A 19,217-nucleotide genomic window follows, 5' to 3' on the forward strand; every position below is an offset into this window, starting at 1 on the left:
TGGGACATTTTAACTATTCTTGTCACTTATGTCATGAATTCGTCGTCATGATTTATCGGAATGGGAATCGGAAGCTCGTATCATTTCTCATCAATTGCTCTCCAAAAAACAAAGGGATTTTGACGTCATGTTTTTGTCACTTGCATCATGATATATCGAAGTGACAATCTGAGGCTCATGTCGTTCCTCGTCAGCTACTCTCCGAAGAACTAGGGGACTATCTGTATACTGGTAAAACCGAGCTCGATATTCGATCGAGCTTCCGAACTCCCTGATTAGGCCAGGGTCGAAAAATCTGTGATCGTGTGAAGTCGAGCTCGAAGATCGATCTGACGTCTAACACCATCGGCCAAGATCGGCACATGGTGATTATGATCGAACCCAAAACATTGTCAAAGTTAGCCATCGAAACCATCAGATTTGCCCTCGAGTTTACCGAAGGCGTAACCGGTCCTGCTTCCAACGGCCTCGAAGAAAGCTTTGCCAACTTATCCAACAGGGATCCGTTATTCTCGCCATTAACCGGTCATTATGGCAGAAATTATAGAACAACTCAAAAAGGGAACTAACGGTCAACAAAACAAGGACTTTTGCCTTTTATAGAACAATAAAATAATACCTTAAAAGGGAGATCTACCCTAATATATAAAGGGGACTTGAGAATTCATTAGCAACATGGTAACATACACTCATAAGCAACATTACCGTTATACGTATTTCTTTGCTATCTCGGTGTCAATCAAAGTGCATTCAACTCAAGGATGGCTTGCATTCTTAAGCTGAAATCATCTAATTCATGTGGTCTGTAGTTATTTTATCGCTATTTATTTTAATTGCAATCTAATTTATCGCTTTATATCAAGTTAATCCATATATCCTTATAATCAATAACAAATTCAATTGTTATCTGATTAGGTCAAGTATAACATTCCTTTTATATTTACATATAATTGATGGTTGCAAATTATTTGTTTTTGATCTAGACATGTGGAAGATCAACCGCATCTCTTTACCAAAGAGGCCAACAAAGTTGTCGACGGCTCACACAATGTGAAAGTTTAAATTTTTGTAATGATACTATATTCGCCAAACTCTTTGGTAGCTAAAAGTACTTTTATTTTCTTTTGACCAATGCAATTTTTTTTGGAGATTCAATATGTTAATTACCGGGAAAAGGAAAAGTGATTTTGAGCTGCAAGAGAAATAACTTTACCGATATGGAAAAGAAATCACAAATTACTCAGAAGCATAAGAAGAAAATTAGGACCCGTTTGGCTATAGATTTTATCAAAATAAATTTGGGTTTTATTTGGCAAACACATGTTTGGCCATAAATTTTGCTTATATTTTTTGCCAAATTCCAAATCCCGCCAAAATATCACTAGTATATTTTTTAAAAATTATCCCAAACTTTTGTATTTTATAAAAGAGCCCACCATTTATTATTTTGTAACGATGTTGCTTCGTCTTCTCGGTCATCTGATAGTGTATCATGTAGTTCATTATAAATATGATAATTTTGTATCAAATTTATTTATGTTCAGGACTATGGTTTGCGATAATATAATGAATGTTATTGATAATGGTATTGTTGAGTATTTGTGATAATTTTTAAAACTTGTGGGTATAAGTCATGTTTCATGTTTTTCTAAACCAAACTTCACCCAAAATAGATGTCCAAACACATTTTCATCTTCAAACCAAATTTCACCCAAATCAGATTTTTCAGAATAAATTTAGGAATCTATGGTCAATCGCTAGCTTAATTTCAAAACCAGAATATGCTAATAGCAATTTTATTTATAATACTACCACTTATTGATGTCTAAAGGGAAATAAACCATTACAATATTGTTCTCTTCTCCTTCTTCAACCATGGTTGTTTTTCCATTATCTTCCCAACTCTTTCTTTGTGTATATCTAACCAAATCTCAAATAAAAAATGAAACACTTTAATTATATAAATTGAAAATTTTAATTAACGTCTCAAATAATAAATAAGTAAAGTCATTATTCTTTTAAACTAATATTACTTGCAAGGTAAATATATACATGTCCATTTTTTCATAATTTGATGATTAAAATTACATTTGAAAAAAAATAGTCAAACATAAATTGTTTTTCTAATACTGACAAAAATTAGCTTGTTAATGATTTGACCAAATACAATATATTAGAATCATTTCAAATAATTTTTGTTATTTGGTTGTTGGATAAGGATGACACTACTGGTAGTAGCCTACAACTTAAGTGTCCCTTTTTTAAAATAGCAATATTTTATCAGATAAATATTACTCATACATGTATTATATTATATATCCTTTAAAAAACAAATAAATTTATACATTATACCCATCTGAAAAATATCGGAAAGATATTTAGGCAGAGTTCTCTGTTATAATATTCTTAAAAGAGTAATAAAAGGGAGAAAGCAAATTCTAAACTGCGGAAATCTTCCACATCACGAAACCGGGTTGTTAAGAAAATTCTCACGCAGATCTCTTCCTTACTGATCACCACCGACTAAGCCATTCCCCGCCTTTGCTCCGCCACTTTACCTCACCGGCGACCACCGCATCACCACCGGGACAAACCATGAATTGATACAATTGCCCCTCCTCTCCAAACAAAAACTGCCAAATCGCATGGGCGCATCATTATCTAACCTGACGGAAAACGGGTCAGCCGACGGCAGACCAGGGCTTGGTGACATACCGGAAAGTTGCGTGGCGTGCGTTTTCATGTACCTAACGCCGCCGGAGATTTGTAACCTTGCTCGGCTTAATCGTGCTTTTCGTGGTGCCGCTTCTTCTGACGCTGTTTGGGAATCTAAACTTCCTTGTAATTATCACCAACTGCTCGACCTTTTGCCTCAACAAAATTACGAGGGTCTCTGTAAGAAAGACATATTTGCTCTCCTCGCTCGTTCCGTCCCGTTTGATGATGGCAATAAGGCATGTAGATTTTTTTGTGAAGTTCGTTATACTGCTGACGTTTTTTCCTAAAGGATTTTCTATATTTTCTGGTAATAGATAATTTATAAATTGGGGTTAACTTTCGTTATTTTTCACTTTTGATATGTATATAACTTTACCATTTGATATATATATATATATATATATATATATATATATATATATGTATGTATATATATATGTATGTAGTATTCAAGTTGGACGGGAGTGATACCACCAAAGATTGTGGTGGGGTGGTAGTACCCCTCCATCCTTAACCAAATTTGGGTTTGAGCCTGGAATGGAGTTGCCTTGGTAGGGATTGCTTTACTCCTAAAAGTGGGACTTCCAGTGCGAATCCAGCTTAGAGTGGTAATATTTGTTCGGTGGTTAGCATTCGTACTTTATGCTGCTCCCTCTACCCTGCTCCGTTTTGAATGTGGAACAGTGTTATCACTAAAGAGTTATTTACACATGTTTTAGTTTTTTGTTAGTTTTTTCCCATTTCTTCCCTGACCAAATGGGTAAGTGGTGTTGGCTAACAATAAGTATGGTTTTCTCTAAATTGATAAAGGTTGTGTCTAGGCCAGCTTGCTATGACTATGAGTTTTTGGGTGCATTCTGTTCATTTGCTTGTATGGGGAGGGATTATAAAATGTGAAGTCACCACTGCTTAATTTCTCTGTGTGTACTGTTCACCTCACTCTTGCTCTTGAGGTCTGGGAAAGAAAGTTTGAGGAATAAGTTGATCTTCTTGTTCCAGTTGAATTTGGTATATTTTATGAGTTCATTTTTAGCTACAATGTTTTGGAGTGATGTTTGATCTCACTAAGATGTATGTTTTTTATGGGGGAGAAAATGCAGGAAGTATGGTTGGACAGAATAAGTGGAAGGATTTGCATGTCGATATCCTCAAAAGCGATGTCGATAACTGGTATGGAAGACAGGAGACACTGGAACTGGTTTCCTACAGAAGAATCAAGGTTAGAATAATCGGTTGAAACCATGTGTAACAATGTCGTTTAAGCTTATTGCTGCAGTGATAAAATGATTTTGAAGTTTTGAACTGCTTGGATATCCGCTTCTGAAATGATTTTAGTAACTAGTTTTTTCCCAATCAATTGGGCTATGTACGTATTTTGGGATTTCCCCATGCATCACAAGATAAAATTATTATGAGCAACAACAAAAACTACAACAAACCCAGCTTAATCCCATACGCGAGGTTTGGGGAGCGTAGTGTGTACACAGCCTTACCCCTACCCTATAAAGGCAGAGAAGTTGTTTCCGATAGACCCTCGACTTAAGGAACGGTAAAAATAAAGCAACAAGCAATAACAACAGTAATATAATAAGGTAATGGAAACGAGTGACATAACAAGTAATAAAGAACTAAGAATAAAAGAATACAAGAATAGTATTAGTACTATTGGTAACAACAACAACAGCATACTCAGTGTAGTCCCACAAGTGAGGTCTGGGGAGGGTAGAGTGTACGCAGACCCTACCCCTGCTTTTAAAAAGACAGATGCTGTTTCCGGAAGACCCTCGGCTCAGGAAGGGGAGAGGGGAGGGGCAATAACAAGCAAACCGATTAGTACTACTGGTAAACCTAGGAGAAACTCACAACTACCTGTCAACTCACCACTTTAATCATCGATCTCCACACCTTCCTATCGCGAGTCATGTCCTCGGTTAGGTGAAGCAATGACATGTCTTGTCTTATCACCTCTCCCCAATACTTCTTTGACCTATCTCTGTCCTTCCTCAGGCCCGCCATGGTCAACCTTTCATACCTCCTGACCGGGGCATCTATGTCTCTCCTCTTCACATGCCCAAACCATCGCAGCCTCGATTCCCGCAACTTGTCTTCCGCAGATGCCACCCCCATCTTGTCCCTAATAACTTCATTCCTAATCTTGTCTTTCCTGGTATGTCCGAATATTCATCCCAACATACTCATTTCAGTTGCTTTCATCTTCTGACATGGGACTTCTTGACGGGTCAACACTCAGTTCCATACAACATAGCCGGTCTTACCCTGTAGAATTTGCCCTTAAGTTTAGGCGGCACATTCTTATCGCATAAAACCCCCGAAGCTAGCCTCCATCTCATCCACCCCACTCCAATGCGGTGAGTAACATTCTCGTCAATCTCCCTGTTGCCTTGGATTATAGACCCAAGATACTTGAAACTATCTCTTTTGGGAATGACTTGAGTATCAATCTTCACTTCCACTTCTTCTTCATCTCTCTCGTCACTGAGCTTGCACTCCAAGTATTCAATTTTCGACCTACTCAACTTGAAACCTTTAGACTCCAGCGTTTGTCTCCAAACTTTCAACCTAGCGTTAACACCCCCGTGCGTCTCGTCAATCAGTACTATGTCATCAGCAAATAACATACACCATGACACACTCCCTTGTATGTGTCGTGTCAGCACATCCAACGCTAGGACAAACAAAAACTGGTTAAGGGTCGATCCCTGATGCAACTCCATCTCCATAGGGAAATGTTCCGAATCTCCTTCCGCAGTCCTCACCCGAGTCTTAGCTCCTTTGTACATGTCCTTAATCACCCTAATGTACGCTACCATGACTCCGCTAACCTCCAAACATCTCCATAGCACCTCTCTCGGGACTTTGTCATAAACCTTCTCAAGGTCAATGAACACCATGTGCAAGTCCTTTTTCCCCTCCCGATACTGCTCCACCAATCGTCTTACAAGGTGAATGGTTTATGTAGTTGACCGTCCCGGCATAAATCCGAACTGGTTCTCAGAGATAGATACACTTGTCCGCACTCTCCTCTTCACCACCCTCTCCCAAACTTTCATAGTGTGACTCAGCAACTTGATACCCCTATAGTTGTTGCAGTTCTGGATATCACCTTTGTTTTTGTACAACGGAATCATCAAACTCCACCGCCAATCTTCGGGCATCTTCTTCGTCCTGAAAATGACGTTAAACAAGCTAGTAAGCCACTCCAAGCCTACCCTGCCTGCTTCTTTCCAAAATTCCACCGGAATCTCGTCAGGCCCAGTCGCCTTACCCCTGCTCATCTTCTGTATTGCCACATCAACTTCCTCACACTTAATACGCCTACAAAACCGAAAATCTGTCCAACTCTCTGAGCTCTCCAACTCACCCAGCACAATGTTCCTATCCCCTTACTCGTTCAAGAGTCTATGGAAGTATTCCTGCCATCTACGCCTGATACACGCTTCTTCCACCAATACCTTACCATCTTCGTCTTTGATGCACCTCACTCGATCCAGGTCCCGAGCCTTCCTCTCCCTAATCTTGGCTAACTTGTACAGCTTTCTATCCCCTCCTTTACCCCCCAAGATCCTCTTATAATCTTTCAAAAGTTGCAGTCTTAGCCGCCGTGACCGCGAGCTTCGTCTCTCTCCTTGCCTTCTTATAACACTCCTTACACGTCCTATGCTCTTCCGCTTTCTTAGTATTGCTCATAACATGTATTATGAGCAATACATGTTAAAATAAGTTTAAGTTTTTTTTTTTTTAATGTTTTATTTGATTTTTGAAAATATTGGTGGTATTTGGCCAGCTTATGCAGACCTCGACTAATCCAATGTCCTAATCCACTGACCACTGCACAAGCATAGGCTGCCAATGTAACCATGCCTACTAAGGTTGGAGCAGACCAAGTGTTGTAGAAGGAATTCGGACCTAAAATTTCCAAGTTGTTCCTCCCTTGCCTCAATCACTAGGCCATTCTCTTGGGGACATGTGAAAGAGGTCTATGTATTCACCAAGAGGCAAAAATGGACAAAACAAACTCAATTGGAGTAGTCATTATTTAGCTTCACTTTCAGCCTTCTCTCTAAACCCGAGTGCTGGAGCGGATTTTTAAGTGGAAAATTTTCTGATTTACTTCCCAGTGTATGGTGTTGACACCGCTTGACTTACAATACCCTTAGCTTTTATGTCTGATTAGAGTTATTAGTGGGTTGCTTTCGACATCTTTTTCTACCAGATGAGGTTGTACTTGGAAGAGCAAAATTTGACTGATTTAGCATCTTTTTCGGACAACTCATGGCAAATGCGATAAAGTATTTTCCATTTTAATTAATGATACCTCTTCCAGTTCTGGTTAGAACGAGGTATCTGATGTGTATTAGTTGCATCTATGGGGAAATGGCTGTTATGTTGTCATATTTAGATTTATTTTATTGAATATGTCATTGTGTTGAAAATCCATAACTGAGAATCAGATAAATTAAGAACATTAAGATTTTAATGGAAGTGTCTTATTTAATGTTCATAGTCTGGAAGTGTGCCTGGTGGTTTGGCAACTCATTTCTGTGGCAATTGAAGCCTTTAACTTGTCAGGCCTGCTCTGTGGTATAAAGTACCAAATCAATCCCTTAATAATCTTTTCTAGCAAATATACGATCAGCTTTAACTCGTTATCTTATTTACTTACTGGTGTAGCTAGAAGCAGTAATGGATTTGAATGCTCAAGGCTTAACACTTCCCTTTGCGTCTTCTTTGCATCCAATATCCATGGTATATTCCTAAATGAACTGGAACATGAAATGAAGTTATAAGAACGCCAGTTGTTCATCCATTTGAGAAATTGTTGAAGCAATGTTCTTAAAGGATCTGAAAGCGTTTTTTCCCCTGAAGAGACAAGAAGACAGCAGACCCATGCAATGAACTGGTCTTGTAAAGTATTTCCTTTTTCCCTCTTTAAAGAAGTCATGCAGCCTTGATGCTGAGTGCATTTACATGGATTTTCTTCATCAATTGATAGGTTGAAGTAGTTAGAACTGAGATAGAATTGTAGATAATAGGGAAAAGAAAGGAAAAAATAAGATCGAATTGTGGACCTAGAGTAGTTGGGACGTTTTTTCTGTTTTCGTAGCTACATGACTTTTTGACTTAGCTGTGTTAGGATTTTATTGGAGCATTTGCCTGTTCAAATCAAAATGTCAAATATTATTTTTCTGGTTAAAATTTAAAACTGAAGTTAACTTACATATTGTTTTTTTTGCTAATTTTGATTCATACTAGCTGACTGGATAATGGCAACAATTGCCTTCTTATGACTCAACCTTTCGACAATGAACTCACTTTCTTGAAAGTATAAACCGAACCACTAGTACCAGATTGTGGTACTACCTGCTGTTGCATGCTAATTCCTTTTTATTCTCTTCGTTGCAATATGTGATAGTTCATGAACTCCAAACTTTTTTCTCGGTTAACCATTCATGCAATCTCTCCCTTTGTGTGTGTGCGCGCGCACGCGCGAGGGGGTGGTCCTGCCCAAGTCTCCTCCTTTTCTCCATTGAATTATACATGAAAGTACTAGTTTTTCCTCCTCCTTACTTTTGCACAACTGACCATTGCTGGTGATGAGGGATATCACAAACTTTGACACTTTTTCTTGCAGGTTCCATGTTGTGGCATATTGCCAGCAGGTATGGTGGTTTGAATTAAGCGGCAAGGTGAAGTTTCCTTTTCCTCCTGATATATACACACTAACATTTAGAGTTCACCTTGGGAAAATTTTCAAAAGACTCGGCCGACGTGCTTGCAACTTTGAGCATACTCATGGATGGGATTTGGGGCCAGTACGGTTTGAACTGTCTACTTCTGATGGGCAACATGCAGTTAGTGAGTGCTTTCTAGATGACATTGGGCAAGACGATGCAAATGGGAATATCAAGCGTGGGAGCTGGATTGAGTACAAGGTGGGTGAATTTGTTGTCAGTTCGTCAGATCCTGTGACTGAAGTTAGATTTTCAATGAAACAGATTGACTGCACACATTCCAAAGGTGGGCTTTGTGTAGATTCTGTATCAATTACCCCCAGTGATCTGAAAGTCCATACGAGCAAAGGGGTTTGAAGTATCTGTAAGTGACATGTTTTCTTGCCAACGCTCCCAGAAAATTTAGTTGGGTTTGCTGCCTTACAACATCTATGTTGTGGAGAATGTCATTGTAATTTTTTTTGCCTTAGGTGTCTTGTTTCTCCATGTAAATGTTACTGTTATGATCCAGTTTTGTTGCATAGAATACTTTTTGCAGAAGATCAAGAAAATATAGTTTGCTCATTTTCCATTAGAGAAAAGTTCTAACTATTTAGTCATTTTATGTACAGAAAAATATGGTACAATTCAGCGCTTTAAGCTCTCAACTTTGTAGAACCCTCCTTTCGTTCTCTCTTACTGCTACGCTTATGTTGTATTATTGTTTACTATAGTCTTTCTGTTATGTTATTTTTGGTTATTATGACATCTTGATCATTAACAACCTTTTCTATCTGCTGGATTCACTTGCATTTAATGGTAAGTCAATGTGCTCTCAACTGCAGGAAAGTTGTCTCTGATTGTTACATGCGATGGCCATAGTTTTCTTCTCTTCTTATCATTCTATAGTTGGGACATCTGCTTGGCTAATCCTTGTTCCAATTTAGACTTAATACTAGCTTATCCTCTCCCCCCAACCAAGTCTCTTCCTGTCGCATAATGTATTTACGTGGGACTTTTAAGGGGTTTTGTCAAATACATGAAGAAACATCTAAAGCAGGATTGTAAGATTGGTTTTTCTTGTTTCTGGTGGAGGGTTTATGTCCCAACAATATAATAGACAAATGTAGACAAGATCCATCTATACTTTTTGGCTTGGCGCCTTCAGAACATTCTCTTGAGGTACTGGCATGGCTGTTAGATTTTTGTCTTTTATTAAGCAATCCTACAACTTCAGCATAAAGTCTACCAAAACAGTTGTTCATGCTGATAGGAAAGCAAATATAAGCTGTCACCTACTTCATAATGTAGATTTGTGGTCCTGAACAATGATATACTTCGAGTTCCTATTATTATAGGAATTCGACTTATTTTGATGCTAGATTTTGCTCCATTGGCGAGAGAACTCAAAAAAGGAGTTTGAGTCATCAAGGAAGCAAAGTCCGAAGAGTCATTGTAAACCCAAAGATGTAGCCTAATAGTCAATGAAGTGGGTTGAAAATCATGAAATTTCAACTTTATATCCCAGCATGAGCAAAAACACTAGCGATTTCTTTCTGTCTGTCAATTGAGTATTTAAAAGGCACAAGACTTTTGTTCGTCTTGTGTTCAATTTAGGTGAGGAACCTTGAGTCATTATATCTCGGTCTCGGCGGAGCTTTTCCTCAATCTTATACTGCTCGCACAATCTCATCCCAAAAGAAGAAGAGAAAAAGACCTCTAATCCAAATCAAAATCAATTTTGAGAAACACGCCACCGTTTTCCATACCAAAAACTTGTCTTATCTCTCTTTTTCTGAAATAAGTGTAATGATTGCCTACTCCCACCGGCTGAGATGTAGAAACAAGGGAAGCAACTGCAGTTGTGTCGTTTATGAAAGGGATTGGGATAATGTGATTGAAATTTGAAAGGTCACTTGGGTTGGCCAGAAATTCATTTTTGTGTTTTGAGAATTATTTACCCACATCAAATTTAGGTTATAATTTGAACTAGTAAATTATACAATTAAATTGCAGATGAATTCAATCATCAAATATTCAAATTAAAACGGATGATTCTTGCGTATCAATTTACTAATTGTGAAAGTAATTCTTCCACATACGCACGAAAACAAATGTAGAAGAGTCAACTAAACGTCTCAACCTCACTTTAACTCAAGGCTCGAGCGTAATTATTCTATCAGAGCTTGCTTTAACAAAGTTTGGTTCGCCACAATAGCAGCTGTGGCTACACTAGCTAAATGGCCAGGAACATAAGAGCTGCAATATATAAAAGGCCGTTATCTGTTTGACAAGGAACATAAGAGCTGCAATATATAAAAATTGCAAGAGTTTTCACACATTTGAAGCAAAGACAGATTTCGAAAACATAGAGTGAAAAAAACACAGCCGTAATAGAGAATGCACCCACACAACTGGTCAGCAGTCTACGGGGAATTAATAGCTGCATTTTTAACTAACTGCAAAATCGTCAACGAGTAACTTTTGTCTGCAGATGTAACTATTGTAAATGATGGTCGTTTACAGTGTCTTCAAACAAGCCACTCTAATTGCTAATAAGGAAACAAAAGGAACAGCAGCTTAGCGTTTTCCTCCGCCGCCACCAAGCTTAGGACCTTTTGATGCACCTCCTTTGGGGAGGTTGCCCTTTCCTCCAGCTTTCTGGGACTTGGCCATCACCTCTGCTTTCTTAGCCTTCTTTTCATCCTTCGTCTTCTTAATCCTTTCCTTAATTTCACTGCACAAAAGCCATAGACACAGATCAGTTTACTCACATCAGCGCCAAAAACATGCATCAGCTTAAACTTCCATGATTAACACCATAATTCATTTTCCCCTTGCACCAGGATGATATACCAGGTATCACATATACGCTTTAACCTAAGGCTCTATGTGTTTTTAACACTAATTTTTTATCACAAGAAGAAATGTGTTACTTTCATGTTGGGCCCATATGGAGCAGAAGGTGCTTGACTGGTATCAGCACATCTGTAACGATAGACACCATTAATTTCCCAGACTAGTAACTGTATTAACCACAGGATGAAAATGTTAATACCTGACTAAGTCTGGATATCGGATTATCAGATAAGACTGCCAAAAAACACACGAACCAAATGCAAGGCATTGGTATGCACACTGATAAACAAAATCAGGAATGTGTCAGACTTAAACTTTAAGAGAAGAAATGGGTTACTTCATGTTGGGCCCATATGGAACAGAAGGTGCTTTAGTGGTATCAGCACATCTGTAACGATAGACACCATTAATTTCCCAGACTAGTAACTGTATTAACCACATGATGAAAATGTTAATACCTGACTAAGTCTGGTACAAGATATCAGATAAGACTGCCAAAAGCTACACAAACTAGATGCACGCTGTGGGCATGCACCAACATAAACAAAATCAGGAATTAGTATAAACGAACCGAAGAGCAGCCTCCCTGGCAGCATCTCGAACTTCTGGCCTTTCAGTTCTTTTCTTCTGGATAACCTCCAAGGTTGCACCCACAATGGACCTAGAGTAAGGCTTCTTGGTGGCACGTCGCCTCTTCTTAACAGCTTCTTGTGCAATATCCTAATGTAACCAAACACAGGTTGCATAACTATATTAGCATAATATCCAAAAACATAAAAAGCCTAGGAAAATTCAGTAGCTAATGCAAGTTTTTCAAGCAAAACAAGAGGCAACTTATGAAAAGGGCATATTCCCTAGTAATAGTCCAGATTATGAGACAAAACAAAATTACCATCATTCAGAGTTAGAGGGAACTTAAAAGTAAAACGGCAAAAAAAGGGAGCTTGAGTAAGTTCTACATTCTGGTCTGAACTCTGAAGGTTTACTGAAAACTCACCTTCTTGTGTTGCTTCCTATACATAGCTGTCCAAGTAAGTTTTGATGGCTTCAGCCTGTTGTGGAAGTATCTTTTGCATTTTGAATTGAGGAATAGGAACACCTAAAAGTGTCAAAATATCATAAAGTGATAATGGAAACTAGCTTGGAATTTCCTCCTGTTCCTAAGAATACAAACAAATTAATCATAACCGACTAGAAATATGGCAGGTTATCTATTGAAAGAATACCTGAGAATCTGAACGAATAAATCTGATGCCCCTCCCGGGGTAAATCTTGCCGCCACTGAAACGACAGAGTTCTGTCCTGCAATTAATGTAAGAAAACAATTATGATTCATCACTTCGAATTTATGTTGTACGATTACCAGGGGAATAGCCAAACTAAAGGAAATGAGCAAGCTCCAACAAATTCATATGAAATAAAACTGGTGGTTACTAATCTCTCAGGAGCAATACCCATTCTGAAATTACAACACGATTTCATATAGGATTTAGTAGAACATAGAATGAAATTACCCTACTATTTTATGTAAGCCTAGTAGACACATCACAGATGACCAAGAAAATAACTGCAGAGTGCCGTCCACCGGCAATGCTGTTCACACCTAATGCAGGTTCATAAGCAGCATAAAACTCGAGTACTAAAATTTAGAGTACCTCATAAATAATTAAAAAGAACTATCGAATATCATGTTCAATGGATAATGAGATGCAATATAATGAAAATTAGAAGACCAAATCACCAGTCTCTATGCATGAGTAAGCAATCAAATAAGAAAATAAATTGCAGGTAAAACTAATCCTTCAAGAGCAAGCTTCAACCTTGTCGAATCTAGCTATGAATTAGGGTGTTTGATATGATAACTTGGGAAATATCAAATTTTAGAAAATGTTCTCCACTGTAGTTTATTTCCCCTAAAGTTGAACACTGCAAATATCTCAACTTTTATCCATATTACATGCACCAGTTGTCATAAAACATTGTTACAAACCTCTTTTTTTTGTTTGATAACCATGGTGTCCGGACCCGCATGCTCGCATCTCGACTAATTCTACGACATATCTGCTACCTCACACGCACCAGGTAACTCTATCCACACATCTGGGGAAAAACACCTAGTGGTTTTTGTCTCAGAATTGAATCTAAAACCTCATAATTCTCCTCCCACTTTATTGACCAACGGGCCACACCCTTAGTCGCGACATTGTTGCAAACCTTTAATACTCATACATTATAATCAACCCACTAACCTTGTACCTTATGCTATTCCTATTTCTATACCTAAGCAACATTTTCTCCATAAGCTCTCTCCATGAGAATATTTTCCCCTAAAAGTCAAAATTACAAATACCTCAAACTCTTACCCATATCAATTGCTCCAATTGACATTTAGATTTTGTTACAGACCTTCAATAATCAAAAATATCACCGAAATCACTACGCTTACACCTTATTCTGCTCCTCGTATGACTATATATATCTCCTATTTGTACATCCGAGCAACAATTTCCCCAAAGTTACAGATTCCCATCTACATTAATATGCATATAAATATGGATTTTAAACCGTTTCCGAAAATAGTTGATTCTTCTCCATAAGCTAAATCTAGGTAAATGTAAAGGAGCATAAGATATCATTTGTAAAAAATAACCAAGTTTTATCAACGACAAACAGTAGAATAAGAAATCATGGCATGTATTAGAGGTTTTTAAAAATACACACAGAAAATACAAACAAGAGCGTAAAAGAGACGGGCAAAAAATTTACTTGAGAACCATGGCTGATGCTGTTGCGTGCCCTCCCTCTCGACGAAGAGAAACCCTAAGGACAATCCTATCTTTATACAAGGAAAATAGAGCTCAAATAGCCCAACCGGTCCAATTCATCTGCCCAACTATTCGTGGGCTTCACGGGATTAGAAGATTGATTGGATTGGAAAAAATGATATTGTATAGCCGCTATAAAAATAATAACCGAAAAAATATATAAAATTTGTATATTTTTTGTACGTAAATACATTATGTATGTTATATATAAAAATTATACAAGTTTTATATACTTTTTCGGCTATCAAATATAAATAATTTCTGGCGCGGGTAAAAATGATAATACTCCCTTAGATTGCTTATAAGATGAAAAGTCTTCACGCATTGGGTCTCTCCATAAATCTTGAGGCCCAATAAAATATATGAGGAGATTCTACGGTGGAAATAAATGTCTTGAATTGTCATGAAATTAAGATTTTAAGTTTAAATTTTCAGGATCAAAAATAATGATTAATCTCTAAATAGAAGTCCTAAAAATGATTGTTTGTGTACTTTCCCCCTATTCTATGTTTCCGACTCTGAAGGGCCGTTTGGTTCGAAAATGTAGATTATAATAATATAGGGATTACTATAACACGGATTGTAATACAAAAATTATTTCTTTGTTTGGTGTTTGGATCACTGCACTAAAATTGGGTATACGATAAACTGCACCCGATCCACTTTAATTGATTTTTTAGCTTTTTTCTTGCGGTCCAAAATATTTAATTTTTCAAGATATCAAGAAGGAATTAACTTCTTTTTTCCTAAGTTGCCCTTAGAATAAAGAGCATAGGAGTATTTGTTGTATTTTCAATAGACAAATTAAGGTTAATATGGTCAATTTCATTGTTAATTAATGTTAAAAAGTGGATTCCTTAATATGTACAAAACAATAACCAAAAAATTAATTAAAGTGGGCCGAAGAAAGTATCCGTTTAAAATATTTATTTATGTTTTAAATTAAAAGTAATGACTTTATAATTGTACCCTTGGATGCTTGAGCTTCATAGGCTTCTCGGAAAAAGACAAGCATGATTTTCTCCTTTAGGGTACATTACCCATGTATAAAATAATAATATCAAAACTGGCAAAACCTTATATGCTGATTAACTAGAGAAAACTACCCTCTATAACCCCTCAAAATTTTAATAGCTCGTATTTTTTCTCATTGACACGAAATGGCCCTTCGGCCCAAACATATTGCATCTAGTAGCCCGAAATGTCTATTTTGTATATTTTTCGTATATTGACAGTCTACTTTGTATATATTTTGTTGAGTGATAATTTATTTTGTATATTTTTTGTATAGTAACAGTTTATTTTGTATATATTTTGTATAGTGACACTCTATTGTATACAAACTGTATAGTGGCAGTCTATTTAGTATATTTTTTATATAATGACATTCTATTTTTGTATATATTTTGTATAGTGACACTCTATTGTATATAAATTGTATAGTGACAGTATATTTTGTATAATTTTTGTATAGCGACAATCTATTTTGTATAGCGACAGTCTATTTTATATATATTTAAACTTTATGCATACTTATCTCCTCTCATCTTCCTCTCATCGCGGGACCAACCACCGGCGTCCATGGCCTCACAGTCGACGAAAATGGTAACAAGATAACCGGAGTTTTAAATTTTCAGCAAAAGATCTTCAAAATATTAACTTCATATTCACAGAAACTATAAGAGAAAATCAGAAAAAGAGGACAATGCTGTCTCTCTCATTGCCTTATGCTACACCTCTGCCGAAATCCGGTCGGCCAACGATGACCATGACTGCTCCTCTCGCTTTCCTCTTCTTCCCTATAGGTTGTTGCTACTGATTTTTACTAGTCACCGCCGGAATTGACCACTGGCTGGCGACGGTATTACCCCCATCGATGGCGACTGTTCCATGCTATTAATATGTCATCCCTCTCCTCCTTCATCTCTATTTCTTTTATTTTGTTGTTGTTTTAACGGGTAAAAGTCCAGATCTTCTTAGATCTGGCCGGTTTTAGAATTTTTCGGCGAGGTATCTAAATGAAAAGAATTCGGTCAGTGAGGTTTCCGGCTAGCAGTTGTTAGTGTTTTTAGGCTATGACTTGTATGGGTCAATTTGTGGCTACCGAATGATATATGTTTGGCCCGATGGGCTATAAATGATTTCTCTCGATTAACTATACATGAATATGATGTATAAAACCAAATTTAAATAACTATTACAACTTCTATATACCATGATTATTTCTTTGTGAACATTAAACCAAACATGTTCTCAATAAATGAGGTATGCCGCCCAGGCTGATTTGCAGAAATAGCCACTTGTTTAAGCATAGTATTTAGAAATGGCTAATTTGTCAAAAGTAGATCATGAATTCTGAATGTGACCTCCTTATCTCAAATTTAAAATGCAAAACTATTATTCAAACCACAAGTCTAATTTTGAAAGTGTGGATATCTGGTGTAAATAACATTGTCGATTCAACGTCTTTTTGGATCAATGGTTTGCGATTTTTAGGCTAGGCATATATCAACATTTGAATGTGATTAAACTTTGAGTAATAGTTGAATCCTTCAATCATCACATAGCATCTTTTACTATCAGACTATATGTGGATGGATGAAATTCTTCGTGTGAATTGTTTACCAAAAAGATATATACACATAAAGCCTTGAGTGATTGGTATGTAGTGTGGTCCAAAGTGTTGTTCGGAAGGGACTAGGAAAATATTACGTACAAGCGCTTGAAACTTGAAAGGAAGGTTCCTACCTCCTCGACAAAAGGAAGGTTCCTACCTCCTCGACAAAAGGAAGGTTCCTACCATACATACACACTATATATATATATATATATATATATATATATATATATATATATATATATATATACCGATTAATATGACTTGCTCCAACTCTCCTATCATCGATTTGGTGGCGTCGGTGTCATCAGGAGTTATGAATGATCTCGGGACACCGTAATCATCCTCCTCGTCTGCACCTCGTTCCTCCGGTCGACCGACGCCGGCATCAGTGATTGCTATTTAATTTCTTCCTTTTTGGTCGGCTCCGCGTTCCTTGATGTCGAACCCGCAGGCATCGTGATTACCTCGTCGACAGCAAACATCTCCTTTGCGGTCGGTTGTTCTCCGTAGACATGGGCGGATCCACATAGACAATTATGGTGCTCAAACACCCATTGCTCATGATATATATATATATATATATATATATATATATATATATATATATATATATATATATATATATATATATGAGAGAGAGAGAGAGAGAGAGAGAGAGAGAGAGAGAGAGAGAGAAGCACCCATTACTCAAACATACAGGTGGGTGTTACTGGTTAATGAAATATAAGTATGTTTTCTGTGTGATCCGGACTTCGATTCTTACGTAGTGCACTCTTTGACTTTCTTTTTCGTGTCCCTTTTACATTGTTTTCCCTTTGGTTCTTCTTAACTTTACCGTTTTTGCTTTCTACAATTCATTTATTTCATCGTGGCACATTTTTTTTTTTTAAATTTACCACCACCAAATTGACAACCCATATTATCGTTTGGAATACTCACAATAATGATATCATTTAAAAAAATATCGATATTCATATTTTCGTCTTTCAATCTATATTTTATATGTATTAAGTATGAGTGGTACAAAAATTTATCTGTGTTGTCTATAATGTATTCAGTCCGTCCATATCAATCCGACTCCTCCCATCATTTGCTAGTACTAATTAATAGTGAGCACTCATAACCTTAATATGTTGGATTCGCCACTGTCCGTAAACCGTCTTGACTCCCATGGTGTGGGAAATTTCAACGCATATATATATATATATATATATATATATATATATATATATAAATAATTGATTTCTTGTGTACTCATCGTCCCACTAAAAAGAGGAATAATTCAACCTTATCCTTACATATGAAAAGAGAGACTGACGATGATTGTTCGCCAATTGGACTTCCATTTAGAAGGGGCAAATAGGCAAATGTCAAGATATACTCGGTGCAAGCTAGAGAAGCGTGAGAAGTGGGGAAGAATGTAATATGATTGATAGCCAATAATAATGAGTGAGTTTGAGATCTATGTGATAATGTAAAAGTATTTATATAACGAAAAAAGGTCAGATATGCTCCGAAATATTGAAAACAGAGCAATTATTCCTTTCGTTTGCATTTGGGTACAAAATTGCCCTTGCCGTTAATAAAGTGATTCACTTTTGCCCATCCCCATTAACAGACTGCACATTAAGTATAATTTTGTACCCAAATACAAACGGATAACATAATTGCTCTATTTTCAATAGTTTAGAGGCATATTTGACTCTTTTTCTTATAAAATAATACTTTTTTGCTGAGTTGAAAATTCATATTGGAGAAAAAGTCTTCTCTGTAAAGATAAAAAAAATAAAAAAATAAAAAGAGAGAAAGGAATGTCTTGCCATATTTTTTACATAGTAATTACTACAATAACGAGAAATCTCACTGAAAAATCCCTCCGGCCAGTTGATCACAACCTCCTGCTTCACTTTTTTTACTTATTATTTTTTTTACTGGATCAAATTCGTATGATTAGATTTTATATTCTTTGAACTCCTAATATCTAGCATATAAGATAACCAAACAATACCCCATTAGAGGGACTCGAATCCGGATCTGCAATTTTTTTCGTTTCGTCTTCCTATTTTAATATGCAACCGCATATGCCCCTGAAGACGTTTCGATATGCGGTTGCCAATTAAAACGGGAAGACGAAACGAAAAAAATTCACCATTAATTACTCGGTACTCTAATAATAAAATTTTACATTAAGAATTGATATTACAATGTAAAAGGTCATTTTATTACGGATACATCAATGATGAACAATAGCATTGTATCCTTTGAGCAGATCCAAATTCGAGTTCCTATAATGGGGTATTATTTGGTTATCTTACATGCTAGGACTTAGGAGTTCAAAGAATATAAAAATCAAATCACACGAATTTGATCGAGTAAGAAAATAATAAGTAAAAAAAAAGTGAAGCAGGAGGTTGTGATCAGTTGGCCGGAGGAATTTTCCGGTGAGATTTCTCATTGTAGTAA

General features: G+C 36.8%; 2 protein-coding genes across 2 annotated transcripts; one reads left to right on the plus strand and one right to left on the minus strand.

Moving 5' to 3' along the window:
• Positions 1-2,326: 2,326 nt before the first annotated feature.
• On the plus strand, positions 2,327-9,178 carry LOC104106039 (F-box protein PP2-A15-like). The gene is made up of 3 exons (XM_070195106.1): positions 2,327-2,958; positions 3,823-3,937; positions 8,372-9,178. Exons 1-3 carry the CDS (start codon positions 2,646-2,648, stop codon positions 8,826-8,828), a joined length of 885 nt encoding a protein of 294 aa, XP_070051207.1. The 5' UTR covers positions 2,327-2,645; the 3' UTR covers positions 8,829-9,178.
• Positions 9,179-10,877: 1,699 nt separating this feature from the next.
• On the minus strand, positions 10,878-14,213 carry LOC104106040 (large ribosomal subunit protein eL24-like). Its single transcript, XM_009614508.4, has 5 exons — positions 14,076-14,213; positions 12,536-12,611; positions 12,307-12,408; positions 11,881-12,029; positions 10,878-11,187 (listed from the first exon to the last, which is right to left on the minus strand). Exons 1-5 carry the CDS (start codon positions 14,084-14,086, stop codon positions 11,031-11,033), a joined length of 495 nt encoding a protein of 164 aa, XP_009612803.1. The 5' UTR covers positions 14,087-14,213; the 3' UTR covers positions 10,878-11,030.
• Positions 14,214-19,217: the final 5,004 nt, after the last annotated feature.

Source organism: Nicotiana tomentosiformis, chromosome 2, assembly GCF_000390325.3.
Source record: "Nicotiana tomentosiformis chromosome 2, ASM39032v3, whole genome shotgun sequence".
Taxonomy (NCBI): Eukaryota; Viridiplantae; Streptophyta; class Magnoliopsida; order Solanales; family Solanaceae; genus Nicotiana; species Nicotiana tomentosiformis.